The sequence below is a fragment of the Procambarus clarkii genome, chromosome 29 (genome assembly GCF_040958095.1).
Source record: "Procambarus clarkii isolate CNS0578487 chromosome 29, FALCON_Pclarkii_2.0, whole genome shotgun sequence".
NCBI lineage: Eukaryota > Metazoa > Arthropoda > Malacostraca > Decapoda > Cambaridae > Procambarus > Procambarus clarkii.
Window position 1 is genome coordinate 6,632,077 of NC_091178.1, and position 18,940 is coordinate 6,651,016.

At 44.5% G+C, this 18,940-nt stretch overlaps 2 protein-coding genes and 1 long non-coding RNA gene across 10 annotated transcripts in view; 1 reads left to right on the forward strand and 2 right to left on the reverse strand.

Annotated features, from left to right (window-relative positions):
• LOC138369774 (uncharacterized) overlaps positions 1-18,940 on the forward strand; it is a 47,735-nt gene that overhangs the window by 26,746 nt on the left and 2,049 nt on the right. For both annotated transcript variants that reach the window (XR_011229943.1, XR_011229944.1), the window contains one exon: positions 7,329-7,444. This is a non-coding gene — a long non-coding RNA (uncharacterized lncRNA). The remainder of the gene's footprint in view (positions 1-7,328; positions 7,445-18,940) is intronic.
• Positions 1,873-7,322, reverse strand: LOC138369773 (uncharacterized). 7 transcript variants are annotated; one of them, XM_069333356.1, is made up of 5 exons: positions 7,143-7,322; positions 3,401-4,546; positions 3,224-3,247; positions 3,053-3,178; positions 1,873-3,022 (listed from the first exon to the last, which is right to left on the reverse strand). In XM_069333356.1, exons 2-5 carry the CDS (start codon positions 4,536-4,538, stop codon positions 2,133-2,135), a joined length of 2,178 nt encoding a protein of 725 aa, XP_069189457.1. In that variant the 5' UTR covers positions 4,539-4,546; positions 7,143-7,322; the 3' UTR covers positions 1,873-2,132. The 7 variants fall into 7 exon arrangements, with proteins under 7 accessions (XP_069189457.1, XP_069189459.1, XP_069189458.1 ...); XM_069333358.1 differs by having other exon boundaries at positions 1,873-2,704; positions 2,843-3,178; XM_069333357.1 differs by having other exon boundaries at positions 3,065-3,178; positions 7,143-7,321.
• On the reverse strand, positions 11,194-14,694 carry LOC123765162 (uncharacterized). The gene is made up of 2 exons (XM_045753639.2): positions 14,579-14,694; positions 11,194-13,288 (listed from the first exon to the last, which is right to left on the reverse strand). The coding sequence occupies exon 2, from the start codon at positions 13,279-13,281 to the stop codon at positions 11,194-11,196; it is 2,088 nt and encodes a 695-aa protein (XP_045609595.2). The 5' UTR covers positions 13,282-13,288; positions 14,579-14,694.

Below are 18,940 nucleotides of genomic sequence, written 5' to 3' on the forward strand. Positions count from 1 at the left end.
TCTTCAAGATGGTATAGAATCATTCCTCTCATTGTTTGCTGATGATGCAAAAAATATGAGGAGGATTAAGACGGAGGAAGACAGTATGAGACTACAAGATGACCTACACAGACTGCATGAATGGTCCAACAAATGACTACTAAAGTTCAACTCGAGTAACTGTAAGGTAATGAAACTAGGCAGTGGAAACAGGAGGCCAGACACAAGATACAGAATGGGAGATGAAGTCCTTCATGTAACGGACAGAGAGAAGGATCTAGGAGTTGATATCACACCAACCCTGTCTCCTGAAGCCCACATCAAAAGAATAACATCTGCGGCGTATGCGAGGCTGGCTAACATCAGAACTGTCTTCAGGAACCTGTGTAAGGAATCATTCAGAACCTTGTATACCACACATGTAAGATTAATCCTGGAGTATGTGGCCCCTGCATGGAGCCCGTACCTTGTCAAACACAAGGCGAAGCTTGAAAAAGTTTAGATATGCCACTAGGCTAGTCCCAGAACTAAGAGGCATGAGTTATGAAGAAAGGCTGCGAGAAATGCACCTCACGACACTAGAAGACAGCAGAGTAAGAGGAGACATGATCAATACCTACAAAATTCTCAGAGGAATTGACAGGGTAGATAAAGATAAACTGTTTAACACGGGTGGTACGCAAACAAGGGGACACAGGTGGAAACTGAGCACCCAAATGAGCCACAGGAACGTTAGAAAGAACTTTTTCAGTGTCAGAGGAATGCAGTAGGCAGTGATGTGGTGGAGGCTGACTCCATACACAGTTTCAAATGTAGATATGATAGAGCCCAGTAGGCTCAGGAATCTGTACATCAGTTGATTGACAGTTGAGAGGCGGGACCAAAGAGCCAGAGCTCAACCCCCGCAAGCACAATTAGGTGAGTACACACACCCATCTCCCCCCCCTCCTCCCCACAAAATTCCCCCTCCCTCACCCCCCACAAACACATCATCCTTCCCCAAGCAAGAGAACGTCGCAGGTGAGCGGTGTGTGTTGGTCCCAATTTTACCCAAATTGACACGCAATTTGAAAAATACGATGGTTATTTGAAATGTTATACTTGAGTGCTATTTTTGAGCGTAATTGAGGGTGATTGCAATACTGTTTCTGGAGTTTTAAACTTAGTCATTTTTATAAGGAAATTTTACCATAAGAGAAAACGGAGATTTTTAATATTTTGCCCAAATTGACACGCAGTTTGAAAAATACGATGGATATTTAAAATATTATCATTAAGTGTTATTTTTGAGCGAAATCTGCCATCAGAACATAATTTTATGAACAGCTAAAATACATAAAAAAGCACAATTTCAAAATTCATTGTGGTTGTACCGGGAGTCGTGTCCAGTTAGAGGGGAAGATGGCCGCCAACCACCATCAATCAACCATCCTGCAAAGTTAGGTGAGGCTAGCTCTAAGCGTCAGGGGGCCAGATTCACGAAGCAGTTACTCAAGCACTTACGAACCTGTACATCTTTTCTCAATCTTTGGCGGCTTTGTTTACAATTATTAAACAGTTAATGCGCTCCGAAGCACCATGAGACTGTTTATAACAATAACAACAGTTAATTGGAAAGTTTTCATGCTTGTAAACTGTTTAATAAATGTAACCAAAGCCGTCAAAGATTGAGGAAAGATGTACAGGTTCGTAAGTGCTTGCGTAACTGCTTCGTGAATCTGGTCCCTGGCCTCCAAGCTTGGACAGACAAGCAGATAGAAATCTTCTTTTATAAATACAGAAAATATGCAAGTAGGTCACCTAACCAGGTGTGGCCATAACAACCCTTGCTGTTCATAGCCCTAAGTCCAACACCTGACCTGATAATCCGTATAAAGGTTCAATTTGAAGTCATTTTGAGGATTCATTTTTATTCCCAAGAGTTTAAAATGGATACAATCATGAAGACACATTGTGAGAAACACTGGGTGTGAAGGTGTTGACGTTCCTGACGTCACGGGCTCTTGACGTCACGGTCTCCTGACGTCATGGGCTCCTTACATTGCGAGTTCCTGACGTCATGGGCTCCTTACATTGCGAGTTCCTGACGTCATGGGCTCCTTACATTGCGAGTTCCTGACGTCATGGGGTCCTTACATTACGAGTTCCTGACTTCACGGGCTCTTGACGTCCACTCTGATCCCCTTGACCCCGGAGGAGTCGCCGGTGTAGGCCCCACCAGAAGCCCAGGAGGTGCCGTCAGCGCCGCCGTAGCCGCCCCCAGCGCCTCCCGTCTGGAAGCCTCCTGAGCCGGTGCACCTCACTCCGGGCTTGTTGGTGAGGCAGCCGCCCCCTCCCCCACCACCCTGCCACCCACCACCACCACCGCTGCTCCCACCTCCACCAGCACCAAATCCACCTCCGGAACCTGATCCTCCACCTCCACCTGCTCCACCTCCAAGTCCGCCGCCTGATCCTGATCCACCGCCAAATCCGCCGCCTGATCCTGATCCACCACCAAATCCGCCGCCTGAACCTGATCCACCACCAAATCCGCCGCCTGAACCTGATCCACCGCCAAATCCGCCGCCTGATCCTGATCCACCGCCACGTCCGCCGCCTGATCCTGATCCACCGCCAAATCCGCCGCCTGAACCTGATCCACCGCCAAATCCGCCGCCTGATCCTGATCCACCGCCAAATCCGCCGCCTGAACCTGATCCACCGCCAAATCCGCCGCCTGATCCTGATCCACCGCCAAATCCGACGCCTGAACCTGATCCACCGCCTGATCCTGATCCACCGCCAAATCCGCCGCCTGAACCTGATCCACCGCCAAATCCACCGCCTGATCCTGATCCACCGCCAAATCCGCCGCCTGAACCTGATCCGCCGCCTGAACCTGATCCACCGCCAAATCCGCCGCCTGATCCTGATCCACCGCCACGTCCGCCGCCTGAGCCTGATCCACCTCCTGCACCTGATCCACCGCCTGAACCTGATCCACCGCCTGAACTTGATCCACCCCAAAATCCACCTGCGGAACCTGATCCACCACCTGTACCTGCTCCTCCTCCAAATCCACCTCCTGAACCTGATCCACCACCTGTACCTGCTCCTCCACCAAATCCACCTCCTGAGCCTGATCCACCTCCTGTACCTGATCCACCGCCTGAACTTGATCCACCCCAAAATCCACCTGCGGAACCTGATCCACCTGAGCCTGATCCACCACCTGTACCTGCTCCTCCTCCAAATCCATCACCTGAACCTGATCCACCACCTGTACCTGCTCCTCCTCCAAATCCACCACCTGAACCTGATCCACCACCTGTACCTGCTCCTCCTCCAAATCCACCACCTGAACCTGATCCACCACCTGTACCTGCTCCTCCTCCAAATCCACCACCTGAACCTGCTCCACCTGAACCTGATCCACCACCTGTACCTGCTCCTCCACCAAATCCACCTCCTGAGCCTGATCCACCTCCTGAACCTGATCCACCACCTGTACCTGCTCCTCCTCCAAATCCACCACCTGAACCTGCTCCACCTCCTGAACCTGATCCACCACCTGTACCTGCTCCTCCTCCAAATCCACCTCCTGAGCCTGATCCACCTCCTGTACCTGCTCCTCCTCCAAATCCACCACCTGAGCCTGATCCACCTCCTGAGCCTGATCCACCTCCTGTACCTGCTCCTCCTCCAAATCCACCACCTGAGCCTGATCCACCTCCTGAGCCTGATCCACCTCCTGTACCTGCTCCTCCTCCAAATCCACCACCTGAGCCTGATCCACCTCCTGTACCTGCTCCTCCTCCAAATCCACCTCCTGAGCCTGATCCACCTCCTGAACCTGACCCGCCACCTGATCCACCGCCTCCAGATCCTGATCCACCCCAAGAACCACTGAAGGACCCTGAGGCACTTCCTGATCCACCGGTTCCTTTAGATCCACTAATGGACCCGGAGGCACTTCCTGATCCACCACTTCCTTTTGATCCACTAAAGGATCCGGAGGCACTTCCTGATCCACTGCCTCCTTTAGATCCACTAATTGACCCGGAGGCACTTCCTGATCCACTGCCTCCTTTAGATCCACTAATTGACCCAGAGGCACTTCCTGATCCACTGCCTCCTTTAGATCCACTAAAGGATCCACTGGCTGATCCAGACCCGGATCCAGATCCGCTGAAAGAGAAGGATCCACTGGCAGAACCGCTTCCAGAGACTTGTTGAGCGAGTCCGCACAGCGGGCACGGCTTCTTATTGGCCTCTCTAGCAAGTCTCCCGCTGTTCCAGTCCAAGGGAGACGCTGACCGCCCTGCGCGATAGGCATGACCTCCGTGGCCAATACCTCCTCTTTTGGCGGAACTCACATAGTGAGCTACCGTGCCATCATCTTCTCTGGAGTCATCGGTGTACTCTTTGGAGTAGTCTGTCGTGTGTGTCCCGCCGCTGACCACACCGCTGGCCCTCACACCGACACCCAGAGCTTGAGCAGTGTTGACGATGCCAGGAACGGTAAGGACCTGGGCCATCGTCCACGCCACCAACAGGAACATCGCGCTCCCCTGCATGTTCTCCTCTGGAATCAGATTAATTATGATAACTCTTATTGGTTTGCTAATAATGGACGGTCACAAATGCAATTTGTGTGCGAATATTGTTTTACTTCTTTATGGCAACTCATCAGAAGCCCCTGACAAGACCTGAAACATTCTTACTTTACAATTTAATAAGGAACGTCTTTCGAAAGAAAGTACATTACCTACATTAGCAAATATATAAAAAAGCCTAAAATAGGGAAAAAAAAATTAAAGTCTTGTGCGACATTTAAACTGATAATACACGTAATTACTTCATAATTAATATCGAATTTGTACTTTAAGTCACATATGGTTGCTATAATATATATTCCTTTGATTATTGGTATACCTCTTTAATAGCATAGAGCATATTATTATATATACCTCATATCAACAACAGTGAGACATATCAACGTCGTGCTGTCGGTCAATAGTGGTACTGTATAGCAATGTTAGCTTACCACTTTGTCATAATTACTTATTTATTTATTTATTTATATACAAGAAGGTACATTGGGGGTTAAGAGAGTACATAGCAATGATGATTTTACATTCTTGTAAAGCCACTAGCAACCATAGCGTTTCGGGCAGGTCCTTAATCTAACAGATAATTTTAAGTAGATAATTTCCAGCAAAATTGACAAATAATGTTTACAGGTACATTGTAAGAAATTTTGACACAATAAACAAACATTAGATTAAGACACAATAATGACAATACACTATAATGACAAAGATAACAAGGTACATTAGGGTAAAATTTGAGGGTTATCAATTGAGTCATTGTAGCACAATTTGAGGATCATTTCAAGGAATAATGCAATAGAATATGCACTCAATATAACAACCATGATATCAGATGATATCAATGATTACAGTGGTAAAGTTATATGACTTAGGTGCATGTATTGGGGGACTGGGTAGCACTGGATACAGTGCGAGTTTAAAGCACTAGGTAGGAAACTATGAAGATGAAATTATGAACTTTATGGTTTGTTTTTGAATAAGGCAAAAGTTGGACAGCTTTTCAATTCGTTAGAGAGTGAGTTGCATATACTAGGTCCCTTTATTTGTATAGTGTTTATACAGATTACGTTTGACTCTGGGGACATCAGAGATATTTATTTCTGGTTTGGTGATTATGGGTCCTATTACATCTGTCCAGGGCGATTTTCAGAGCAGGGTTCGCATATAAGAACAGGGTTTTGTAAATGTAGTTGGCACAAGAGAATGTGTGGAGTTAGTTTATGTTTAGCATATTTAGGCATTTAAACAGGGGGGCTGAATGTTGTCTGAAAGCAGAGTTTGTTATTGTTCTGATAGCAGATTTTTGCTGGGTAATGATGGACTTGAAGTAGTTTGCAGTGGTTGAACCCCATGCACCACCATGCACAGCCTTATCTAAAGTTGTTATAAAAAATTCAAGACAGGACCTTCATTGTAGCTATTATGAAATAAACTTGATGTATCTAACTCAATACCACATCCATACTCTACAACGCAGAGATGTGACTGGTCTGTGTGTATTCTTCAAACTTCACAAAATGTCTTTCCTTTATTTAGTTCCTCTATAAGTCCCTACCTCAAGAAAAATGACTAAATAGAGTAATATGGGACAATTAGATAAATATTCCTTTTGCACAAAACAGACGGATTTCGACGCTCCTTTCGTCAAAAATAATTAAAGATTCGGAACGCATTGCTCTTCAATCTCCTCTTGCCAAATATACGAAATATTACTGGTACAAAAGTGAAGGTTTTCTAGAGGCAACTGGACAAGTTCCTGCAGGATGTGCCAGACCAGCTGGGTTGAAATGGGTAGGTGGTAGTGCAGGTCACTTCAAGCAATAGCCTAACCGAACACATTATCAACAGGCAAAAGTAGAACACTCGTAACCTCCTACAGTTAACTGCAGGTTGTTCAATTGTTATATAAATGGGTGTCATGAGGGAAACCCAGGTAAGAATATCTTACATGGAGTGTGAACCTACGTTATGATAGGGTACAGTACAGCCCAACACTTGCACACACAATGTGGTCACACTGTACAAACAGCTAAGATAAAGAATACATTTACATCACAGAGGTTAGTATAGACTATACAGTAACATCCCCACTGCCGGGCCATGTATAGACCAAAATCCCTTTCAGATAGCTTTTTCTACTTGCAAAAATACATATATACAGAAATAAGCATAAAGCTTGTTGTAAATTATTTATAGGAATGAAGTCCTCTTCAAGCCAGGAATTAGATCAATTTGGACTGCTCGTTATTAAACTTTACTTCTATAAGCAAAAACCTTTTGCTAGGTTAGGCGAGTTGCTTTGGTTTGTACGTTTCTGATTAGGCAAAAACAGCTGCATTTTTTACGGAGTGGCAAATGGAGAACGGACAGGGTAGCGGGGCCATCAACAACGTAGGTATTTTGTCTCTTTTACAAACATGCAGCTTTTATATGCTACAATATTACGAGTTTACCTTCGTCATATCGGCAATATTGACTCTAATAGAGATCTTTTGCCATGAAGGAACTCGTATAAATAACCTTCGTAAAACCTCAGTACATTAGTGAGGTAAGTAGCAGAGTACTCACAGTGTACGCCGGGGAGAAGGCAATATTACCCTCGCTGGGCCTGAGCTCCACAGCGACTGTTCCCTCCACGCTCTTCCGCGCTTTTAATATCGCAGCAGGACCCCCGCCTTTGTTTGATTAGCGCCTGTCTGGGGGCATTGACTATTTATTCAGGAAGGCAATGATGAGGCAGCAAATATATTTCAGGATGGTAACGAGGATTCCCAGGACTGCAGAGGCCAGGGACGCGGCCTGACTTGCGCACTCGCCAACAGGACGTCATCACCTGGGAGCCGGCCTCCATATGCAGCAAAAAATGTTTAGTAAGAAAATGGAATTTTTATATACTGTTTTGTTTAAAAGTCGAATATATGTTTTAATAACGAAATTATTGAGAATATGTTTTGAAGGGCGTTTATAAATCGGAGCCAAAGAGAGCTACTGCATTTACGAGACTGGTGAAACTATATTGATTAACGACTGTTGATAATATGAAGGCTGCCATGCTTGTACCGCTAGGCTAATTACTGAATTTGAGTATAACAGATGTAACCCACAACAGTTGTCTAACTCCCGGGTACCTATTTACTGCTAACAATGCCATACAAAGCCCCTAAATTGTTGAATGATTCCCAGATGTTGGTTACTTCTAAAAAATGTAAAGGCTAAACAAAGAAGCACCTAATGATCATTGTGAAGACATTTATATATCTTTTACACCAAATAATTGGGGCTACATAATCCTCCCGACTTGGTGCCTTCTTTTGATAATTACTCACTAGATAAAATAAATGTGTAATACAATGGCTGCGTTCTCTACTCACAACCCCGGGTTCCGTCCGTTGGCGGGACAAAAATGGTTGGGCACGTTTGCCTTCATCAAATGTTTCTGTTCACCTAGCAGTAAATAGGTACCCGGGAGTTAACCAACTGTTATGGTTACATCCTGGGGATTCAAAATTCAAATACGTTTATTGAGTTATAAATATACACAGAGGGATGAGGTAGCTCGAGCTATTCTCACCCCGTCTTGCATCCTGGAAGTCAGTAATTCAACCTTGGGAGACCTAAGCATAAAGAATATATATATATATACACTTCTGCTAAAATTTTATAACTATATAAGATAATAAACCATAAACGTAATTACGTGACCGAGTATATTGGGTTTTATGATCATATGTAAGTATTTGTAATTACATTGCCTGTATTTCTGTGATGGACTCAAGATCACACTTACTGTATAAAGACTTCATTTCTTCTGCAACTTTATATATATATATATATATATATATATATATATATATATATATATATATATATATATATATATATATATATATATATATATATATATACCTAGTAGCCAGAACGCACTTCTCGGCCTATATGTGTGTGTGTGTGTGTATTAGTATAATTTTGGGGAACATAAGTGTCATTTCTCTAATATACATGCATTTAAACACAGCAGCAGAGTGGCTATTGTTAATTTTCTTATGTATATTTTTCATTCTACGTACCATCTAGAGGGCGAAGAAACTAATAATCACTTAATCTTTCCATTTTAGTGTCCGACGCTTCAGCAGCAATGTGACATCTTCAGAAATACTTGTACACACTTTACTTTTTATTTATTTATTTATATATATATAAGAGTTGTTACATTCTTGTACAGCCACTAGCACGCATAGCGTTTCGAGCAAGCCCTTAATCCTATGCCCCGGAATACGACACCGCCAAATCGTTTATAAACCGACCATTTTACTGTTGAGTTAAACAGAGGCTACAGTTAAGGATTGACGCCCAGTAAATCCTCCCCGGCCAGGATACGAACCCAGGACAAACGTTAGGCGAGTCTTAACCACTACACCACGAGGACTTCTAAATGTGTCTTTATATTAAAGACACGGGTATACAAAGCTTACATGCAGAAATATAGACATTTATAAGTGTGGGTTCACCTCCCCTTTAAGCCCTCCATAATCGTAGAGAGCGCCGAAGAATAGGGTGAGGTGATTGCTGCCTAACTAGCTATTAGTTGTCTAGCGGGTCTACTATCTTTCCTCTGGATCAATGGAGGGCCATCAAACTTTTGAATGTTAAATGTCGAATTTACTTGAATACCGAGAATACAGCTCTCAAATAAACATGGCCTCAAGTGTATGGAGCCTCCTACAATCATTGGCTTACAGGTTCCGGAAGATGAGAGGAAATGTCAACACTGGAGAAATGCCCGACAGACCACTGGAACATTATCTAACACAGTGCACAGTTACAAACCCATTAAGATTTCAACTTAGATTCAACAGAGCAGAAGAAATTGTTAAACACATATGGCAAAATCTTACTGAAGCGACCATACGAGTCATAAATACTCATACTCCGTCCAAGTAAAACAGAAACAAGCAACACTTAGTGGGTCAGCCAGAGGCTTAGGGCCCGCGCAGGAATATCCCTAAAAAAAAAAAAAAAAAATGGCACCAATGGTGTCTGGAACACTGAAACATGGCTTTACCTCAGTGATAGTTAGATATAGGTTTAACAAAGGCACAGCCTTCACGCACAATTAGTTACTATATAACGCTTAAATTATGTTAATTATATGTGCATATCACTAAACCAACACCAAACGCCCTTGGAACTTATATGCCAATTAAAATATTACCAGCTAGATTACATTAATTCTCTATGTTAATTTGATTCTAAGTAAATTTACATAGACCCACAACATAATTTACATATGCAAATTATGTTGCAGGCATTTTTAATATGCAGTATGAAAATTAACATGGCTACTAATTAAACTAGAACATTTACTTTACACTTGAAAAGTCAATAAGATTAAAAGCCTAGTCATCAATTTTCATTTATTTACTTTTACATAATTATTGCTACATTTGTAAACTCAAGACATTAAATTTGCTGCTGAAATTACTCTTTTACTTATCTAGTATATAAATTCACATAAGTAAAGGAATCTAGGATATTTAAAATCAATGTGAATAGCCCATTTCATAAGAAACCCCCTTGTTTCATACAAAACTGGTGAAGAGAGAAACAGAATGGTACTGGGGCCAGTAGACGAGTCACTGGATGAGTGCTTTATTGTCTGGGTGTAGTGGGGCGGACTGTGTGCAGTCACAGCACACTAGTTCACTTGCTGAGGGGCAGAGTGTTGTGGAGCACCCCACGCCCTGTGGTACCTGCCACTGGCTGTATACATGGTGATTCTCTCAGGGCACCAATGTTGTTCCACTTAGGGCACCAATGTTCCACTCAGGGCACCAATCGTGTTCCACTCAGGGCACCAATGTGTTTCACTCAGGTCACCAAGGTGTTTCACTTGCTACAAGACACCAATCGGGATCCAATATTCAGCAACTCACGTTCAATTCAAGTACAAGTACATTTATTGAGACAACAAAATACATCTCAAGGGGCTAGAGTAGCTTAGGCTATCTCTATCCTCCTCTACTTCAAGTCCCTCAAGGGGCGCACAAATCCAGTGAGTACAACTCCACAAATCACAATACAAGAATCACATTTAACATTGTAGGTTAATATAGTAAACACAACATATAAGTGTTACACTCTTGGGGCAAAATGCTTGTAGCTCCCAAGTATTCTGTCTCTCAGTAGCTCATTGTGTCATAAGGAAAGACTTATAATTCCACCTTACTTATAATTAATATAATTACTTATTTATTATTAATATTAATTAGACTTATAATTAATGTAATTAATAAGAAAGACTTATAATTAATTATTACCACATATTTGTAACTGTTGATACCTGGCTGTCCCCGGGGTATTTGTACATATTAAACTATACAATACTTCCTAGTTTGTAAATCAATATTTTAAAAGCAAGTCATGATGTTTCCCCTACTAGAGAACTACACTGAATCACATAGAAAGACAAGAGCATTACATAGAAAGACAAGAGCATTACTCAGAGACAAGATCCTTACATAGAAAGACAAGAGCATTACATAGATAGATAAGAGCATTACAGTGAAGCAGTGTGAAACACAAGAGCACCATACTGAATCAGTGTGAACCGAGCTTGAGGCTACACCTGATCACTGCTCTTCACAGCCACGCTAACACTTTTCCGGCCGTCACCTTTGACACCCACCCTCACACCCTTCACCCCTGACTGTCCGCCAGTGTAGGCCTCGCCTGTAGCCCAGGAGCCGTCGCCGCCCCCGTAGCCGCCCCCGCTGCCTCCGGCCTGTTGCCCGCCGCCTCCAGACCAGCCGCCGCCACCCCCGCCGCCCCCGCCCACCGACCCACCTAACCCGCTTCCTGATCCACCACCCGATCCACCGCCGAATCCGCCACCCGATCCACCACCGAATCCGCCACCCGATCCACCACCGAATCCGCCACCCGATCCACCACCGAATCCGCCACCCGATCCACCACCGAATCCGCCACCCGATCCACCACCGAATCCGCCACCCGATCCACCACCGAATCCGCCACCCGATCCACCACCGAATCCGCCACCCGATCCACCACCTGTTCCGTGGCTAGATCCACCACCTATTCCATGCCCAGATCCACCACCTGTTCCATGGCCAGATCCACCACCTGTTCCATGGCCAGATCCACCACCTGTTCCATGGCCAGATCCACCACCTGTTCCATGGCCAGATCCACCACCTGTTCCATGGCCAGATCCACCACCTGTTCCGTGACCTGATCCACCACCTGTTCCATGGCCAGATCCACCACCTGTTCCATGGCCAGATCCTCCACCTGTTCCATGGCCAGATCCACCACCTGTTCCATGGCCAGATCCTCCACCTGTTCCATGGCCAGATCCACCACCTGTTCCATGGCCAGATCCGCCACCTGACCCACCACCTATTCCATGACCTGATCCACCACCTGTTCCATGCCCAGATCCACCTCCTGACCCTCCACCTGTTCCATGACCTGATCCACCACCTGTTCCATGCCCAGATCCACCACCTGTTCCATGGCCAGATCCGCCACCTGACCCACCACCTATTCCATGACTCGATCCACCACCTGTTCCATGCCCAGATCCACCTCCTGACCCTCCACCTATTCCATGACCTGATCCACCACCTGTTCCATGCCCAGATCCACCACCTGATCCTCCACCTGTTCCGTGACCTGATCCACCACCTGTTCCGTGGCCAGATCCACCCCACGAACCGCTGATAGATCCAGAACCACTTCCTGATCCTCCTCCAGAACCACTGAAGGATCCAGAACCACTTCCTGATCCTCCTCCAGAACCACCGAAGGCTCCCGAACCACTAAAGGATCCAGACCCGGAGCCCGAGTGTGACCCAGAAGCACTTTCAGAACCACTGGCTGATCCAGATCCTCCAGACGCGCTGAAGGAAAACGATCCACTAGCAGAACCGCTGCCAAACTTCTTGACTTCCCTTCTGGTTCTTCCCGCCACTGACCGTCGACCTCTGCAGCCTGACCCACAGCCGCCGTAGGAGCCCCCGCTGGCTGCTGACGATGCACTGCTGCTACTGCTCGCTCCGGCACTGCCATATGCTCCGGCATTACTCCATGAACTGCTGCTGCTGGACGCTCTTGATCCAGAACCTCCATAACCGCTGCTTCCAGGTCCTCCTCCGCCGGAACACCCTCCTCCACCACATCCGCCACCACCACCACCTATTCCTCCACCACCTCCACCGGAACACCCTCCTCCTCCTCCACCGCATCCACCACCACCACCTCCACCAAGACCTCCACCAAAACCACCTCCACCAAGACCACCTGCTACAAATCCGCCTAATGTGTTTATGAAATCTGCTCCTGAACCACCAGCTCTCCATCCATGGCCGCCTCCCCCACTACCTCCGTATCCATAGCCTGCTCCCCCATTGCTTCCTCCCCCTCCTCCTCCTCCTCCTTGGAAGCCGCCTCCTCCACACGTGCTGCAACCTCCAGTTCTGAAGGAGAAGCCATATCCATGAGGGCTGCCAGGATCTCGCTTATGTCGTAACTTGTGCTCCAAGACATCCACCAAGTGTCTCTTGCTCCTCTCATGGCCAAGATCTGTACCACTGATGGCGGGGGAGAGTGTGTCGCCTATACCAGGGTCCTTCAAGGCTCCCACCAGCGTCCCCATCAGCAGCACCAACACGCCATATCCACGCATGGTTGCCCTGAAGAACAACAAACATTAGAAACCAATCAAATGAATTTCGTACGTGACTGTTTCATTGTCAAGTTTCTGACGCCTTTGGCGACGAGAAAAATGCAATAGGAAAAGGCATGAACCTACTTCAATTCTGTCAAGGAAGGCAGTAAATCACAGTTTGAGGTCAACCCCGGCTTGGTGCCTTCTCTTGATAATTACTTACTTGAGGTCAACCGCTGCAAGACAAATGCTATTTTCCTGTGACCTAGGTTTCCATCACGGACAATTTTCCTACTCGTATAACAGGGACTGAATATTTGTGAACCAGTTGCACTAGTGGTGCAAGGAAAAATAAATTGAACAGTCGTATGGCTAGCAAATAATGTACGAGTTTACCTAAGAAAATTTAAATATAATGCCGTTTGGTCGAGGATAGCGGGAATTATATCTCAAGTAAATATACTTGATAAATATACGTATATTTCATCAATACGCATCAGGTTTTGTACGCTCATTTTCCTTGTGCATAAATAGATACATTCGGTGTAACTAAGGCTGTACCGTCTCCCAGAGAGTCGAACTTGGGACTGTTGGGTATTAGCGTTACAGCATCGAAATCACTACAGCAGTAAAAGAACAGTCAAAATTTTACCATGATTAGCTGTAGTTATAATACAGCATTGCATGGCTGTTTACAATAGTGTAGCCTGAGTCCGGAGCTTCAGGTGTTTCCTATCAACTACAGTACTACAAAAATTCACGTTTTCTATGGTTAGGTTAGGTGGGTTGCTTGGGTTCGTACGTTTCTGGTTAGGTTAGCACTTTGTATTTTGTATGTTGTGGCAGATCAAGAGACCTAGCCGTGCTGGAACCATTCATGTCCTGGGACACCGCCTTTAACACTAACTTCTTTTGCAATGGATAATATATATTAATATTGGGAATTCCTTTAAAATATTATTGTACTTTAAAGGTCCGGAATCTATACATAATTCCTATAGACTTACACAGTGGGTCAGGATCGTACTTCATGTGTTTTCGTGTATAAGAATCGTATACTTTATGTTTTATTAAGAATAAGAACTGTATTCTCCGTGTATTATCGTGTATAAGAACCATATACTTGACATATAAGCTCACAAAGTCTGTACTCCATATATTAGATATAAAGTTACATCAATATTGTTTTTATTCGTTGAAGTTAAATAATTCAAGCAATTAAAAACTCAATAATGAGCTCAATTTAATGTCAGTGCAGTATCTGTTGCATTTCCAGTTTATTAATTAACAACGGAATCACCTGAAGTTAACTCACGGTACAAGACGCAAGTATTTTCAGGCGGGTGCAGGTTGGTTCAGGTGGACAGCAGCAAGAGGTATCCCGCCCTGACTGCGTACAGGAAGGCTGCTCCACACTAACTGGTGTTCCCGCTCTACCTCCACGGACCTTAATATCCTCAAGGGCTGGTCCTTTTGTTTACATCCTGGTTGACCGGTTGCTTGGTATAAATTTGTGCAAGACAAAAGAATGAGGGGGCAGCCAGGTTCGTGACTGCATGATAAGGCACAACACTTCTTGGAAGGCTGAGGCTTGGGACTCAAGTTCGAACAACCAGGGCGGCCGTCCATAACCACGCCTCACTAATTTACAACAGCTTTTCGAAGTGCAAAATGCTTTGATAATTAGAGCGTTTGATTACTTGATCCTATTCTCTTGAATTTACAATAACAGCATATAACTGTGTGCCCCGTTACGTTCTGAATCTACTAGTCTTGCAAGAAGGTAATTTCGAGAACATAGCGACCAAATAATTGAGAATGCAATTAGCTTACTGCACAATGGGAATGTGCTAGTAAACGTCTCTATTAATATCAAATATTCCACCTCAAAAACCAGGTACTATGTTGCTTAGAAGAGGAAAGGCGTGACTAGAGGGCTTTCGTAGTGGCAGAAGGCTCGGTGTGTAGCCTGGAGATGATGGCAAGCCACAGGTCAAGGTTAATGACGTCTGTGAATGATGATTTGCATAATTGTTGGGGAGAGGATACTGGTGCTCCAATGATTTACAAGGAGCGTGCATCCACTGGAGAGTGAAGGAGGAGACGGAGTGTGAGGACACCCGGTGCCGCTAGACCTTCCAACACTGCAAGCTCTTGGAATTCCCGGCAAGGTTTGATTAGTCTGCTTGGGCTATTGGCTCATATTTATAGGTTAGATTTATAAATATTGTGGGATTATTTTTTAAAGGAGCCTATTGAAACAGAATTTGGCAGGAGATAACATTCCCGAGTAACATTGGCCCAGCAGCGGAGCCTGACCAAGACACCAGTATGGAACACCGACGTCTCCCCCACACCTGAGGAACACCAACACCAGCGTCTCCCCCCCATCTGAAGAACACCAACACCGGCGTCTCCTCCACACCTGAGGAACACCAACACCGGCGTTTTCCCACACCTGAAGAACACCAACATCAGTGTGTTCCCCACACCAGAGGACCTAAAAAATCTGCAAAATCCGGTTGGACCACACCCGCCCTGATGGCTTGTTTGTGTAAGTGAGTGGGACCTCGCCCGACTTGTCATCCCTGCTGCGCGTACCCGTTGAGTTGTGTTGAAGTATCCATAACGTGCACTGTTATTATGACGATGTATAACATCATGGCGGATGCGTCGTGTATACTGGAAGAAAATCTGGTGCCATGATTTATTCATTGCGAGACGTAAATGTATACCGAGTGAAACACATCAGAGAGGAAACGCATGAAGGCAGCAGAGCACATTGATCATCAAGAGTGTAGATGAGGCTGGTTGCACAACTATTGTCAGTACCTTTCACGCAACTGTACCTTTCAGGTTCCAGTAGTCGTCAGAGGCGAATGTACCTCTCAGGATGCATCAGTCCTCGTAAGAGGCGACTGTACTTCTCAAGATACAGCAGCCATTCTCATCGACGCATGTACATTTCAGAATACAGCAGCCATCGTCATAGGCACTTGACGTGTCTCGCAAGTTACAGCAGTCATCGTCAGAGATGGGCCACTCAAAACAAGGTTTTGAGTGACTTTGCAAAACAAAGTCTGCATGGTCACTCAAGGCAAAATTCCGTCATCGAAAGAATTGGAGTTTTTAATTAAATAAAGCAAAGTACAGATACGGGAGTATATAAGTATACATTTAGACTCGTTAAGAGTTTATAATAACAGTTGATTTAACGATAATCGATGAAAAATTCATCATTGAAAATTTGGGCATTGACCGATGCCCAAATGAACTACTCGCAGACAATGTGCGACAGCTTCTCTTTCCGTCAAGTGATCGCGTCACAGTAGTGAGGCCAAAACACAAGCGAGGTATGAAACTTTACAACTTGCGTTCTGATGAATGGCATAAAGAAGACTAATGAGGAACACTATGTTTGATTGCACGTTCATCGTTCGATAAACCTACCTTTCTGTCGTGTTGATAAGACTGCGCATATGTGCAGTCATTCACGTGATTTTTGGGTCTGACTACGAGGTACAAAGTCATTCGTGGGATTTTTTTTAGTATGATTACGAGGTGCAAAGTCATTCATAGGATTTTTTAGTATGACTAAGGGGTGCAGTCATTCACGGGATTATTGGGTATGAGTACTCAATAAACGTACTTGAACTTGAACCAAAGAACTGAGGTTAAAGGTTTCAGTAGCCAGTTAGGAATTTGTAGTCGATAACTAATTATGTTTATTTTACTTATTTCAACTTCCTAAGAGCATGTGGACCACAATAACATTTAAATTTGCTCCTGCGTTCCTGACATGCATTGAGAAAGATGTTTTATATTTTTCTGTACGAAAATTAAAAATTCTAGGGTAGTCTGCTAAAGTTGATAATCATTCACATTTAATATACTAGCCTTGAGTTCAATCCAATTTAGATCCAAGAAATTTAAATGATCCAATTATTACAATTTTAGTTTTCAGTTTTAGTGTTGTAATTATCCCTCTGCAGTTCCTTAATCAGTCAAGAGTTAATAGCAAATTGTATGCCCGATTCCCGAACAGGACAGAAATGGTTGAGCACGTTTCCTTTCACCTAATGGCTCGTTTACCTAGCAGTAATTCTAAGTACCCGGGAGTTAGTCAACTACTGAGTTGGATCCTGAGGAAGATCAGCAATTCGACCTTGGGAGGGACCTCTAATCCCATGTGTGAGATCTGCATCATTTACACATTCTTATCCATTTACCTGTTCTTATATACAACCTTGTTCCCATCAGTGCCACAATATCCGATTTAGTGACCAATTTTTTGTAGATTATCTGATCTTTATGCTTGTGTCTGACTGTAGGTTTGTGAGGTGCTGGGGCGTCGGGAGTGACGCTCACGACCCCGGGTCATTGGCAGATGGGATTTCCTGAGCTGATGTGCTGATCTGATGATTAGACCTCATTCCTATAATCTTGGGTCAGTACCGACTCCATGTCCTGACCCGGACGTAATGGGCTGCCATCCTGGATAAGGCATCTCAATACTGTTCCTCATCCATTGTAAATCTTCCCTTAATTCCCTTTAATAAAGGCAGACACCTCCATTGCTGCCCCTGAACCCCTATCACCTTCCTCCGGCCTCCTGTCCCTCAGATTTCGAAGCACCCCTTCTCTTCCCTCCGCTTCTCCCCGGACTCTCCATTAAAAATCCCTCGAGACAGCCTATGTACACACAAGTGACTTTTGTTTCCTTCGGGGTGAACCTCAAGGCCAGTCAGGTGTCTTACATGTCACGCTCGAGCGAGGAGAGGAGTGGAGGGATAGAAAGGGAGTAAGGTGAGAGAAGGAAAGGAGATGGAGAAAGATGGAGGGAGGCATCAGAAGGTAAAAAAGAGAAAGATTATGGCGACAATAGAATACAGGAAGCAGAAAGAACGAAAATCGTTGGTGAGGGAGAACAAGGGAGGATGTGATAACAAGGATGAAGGAGACGCAACAGAGGACAACAAAGAAAGAAAAGACAGCCTTGGAGAAAGTGAGAGACGAGAGGAGGAGAACATGCGGATGGTGGAAATAGTAACACTGACAGCAAACATGAAAAGGAAATTATATCAAGAGAACGTTAACAAAAATAGGACTATGGATCCTTATTGGAAAAAAACAGACGTATTTAGAATGGTGACGTCTATCCAGAACAACGGCAATTTGTCAAACTAACAAGAAATGATAAAAACAAGAAAGAAAGGTTAAAAGTGATTATGAAGTACATACAGCACGGCAGAGATAAATCCTATTGTATAATAAAATAAATAATTTAGGAGAATAACTTTCTAAGAAGCAATGTCTTTCTGAAGATGAGGTTTCTATGCTTGGATACAATAATCCAAGTGATTATTGGATTAATTGCAACAGAGATTTATACAGTTGAATAACTACCATCTTTTTCTTCTGACCATCAAGTCAACAGTACGCTTTATTCCTAGGATTTGAATCAGCTTTTTTTTTTTACTGCCGCTCCCACTTGTTGTGCAACTTTCAGAGTGATGGAGTCTGACTCCAAGGTTATTTTCTTCATCAGTCTGCTGCAAGGTAATGCTCTTAATTTGGTAGTTATGACGTAGGTTGTTATGCCCCACATGCAAGATCTCGCATTTTTAGATATTAAAAAGCATTTGCCAGTCTTCTGACCATTTGTGGAGTTGTATGT

What these genes read in the sequence shown, in the direction of transcription:
- LOC123765162 (XM_045753639.2), bottom strand. Translation starts at nt 13,281, where the DNA reads ATGCGTGGATATGGCGTGTTGGTGCTGCTGATGGGGACGCTGGTGGGA.
- LOC138369773 (XM_069333353.1), bottom strand. Translation starts at nt 4,538, where the DNA reads ATGCAGGGGAGCGCGATGTTCCTGTTGGTGGCGTGGACGATGGCCCAG. An exon ending in TGGTGGAGGAGCAGGTACAG is followed by an intron (nt 3,248 to 3,400) that starts GTGGTGGATCAG and finishes GAGGAGGAGCAG; the next exon opens with GTACAGGTGGTGGATCAGGT. An exon ending in AGGTGGTGGATCAGGTTCAG is followed by an intron (nt 3,179 to 3,223) that starts GTGATGGATTTG and finishes GTGGATCAGGCT; the next exon opens with CAGGTGGATCAGGTTCCGCA.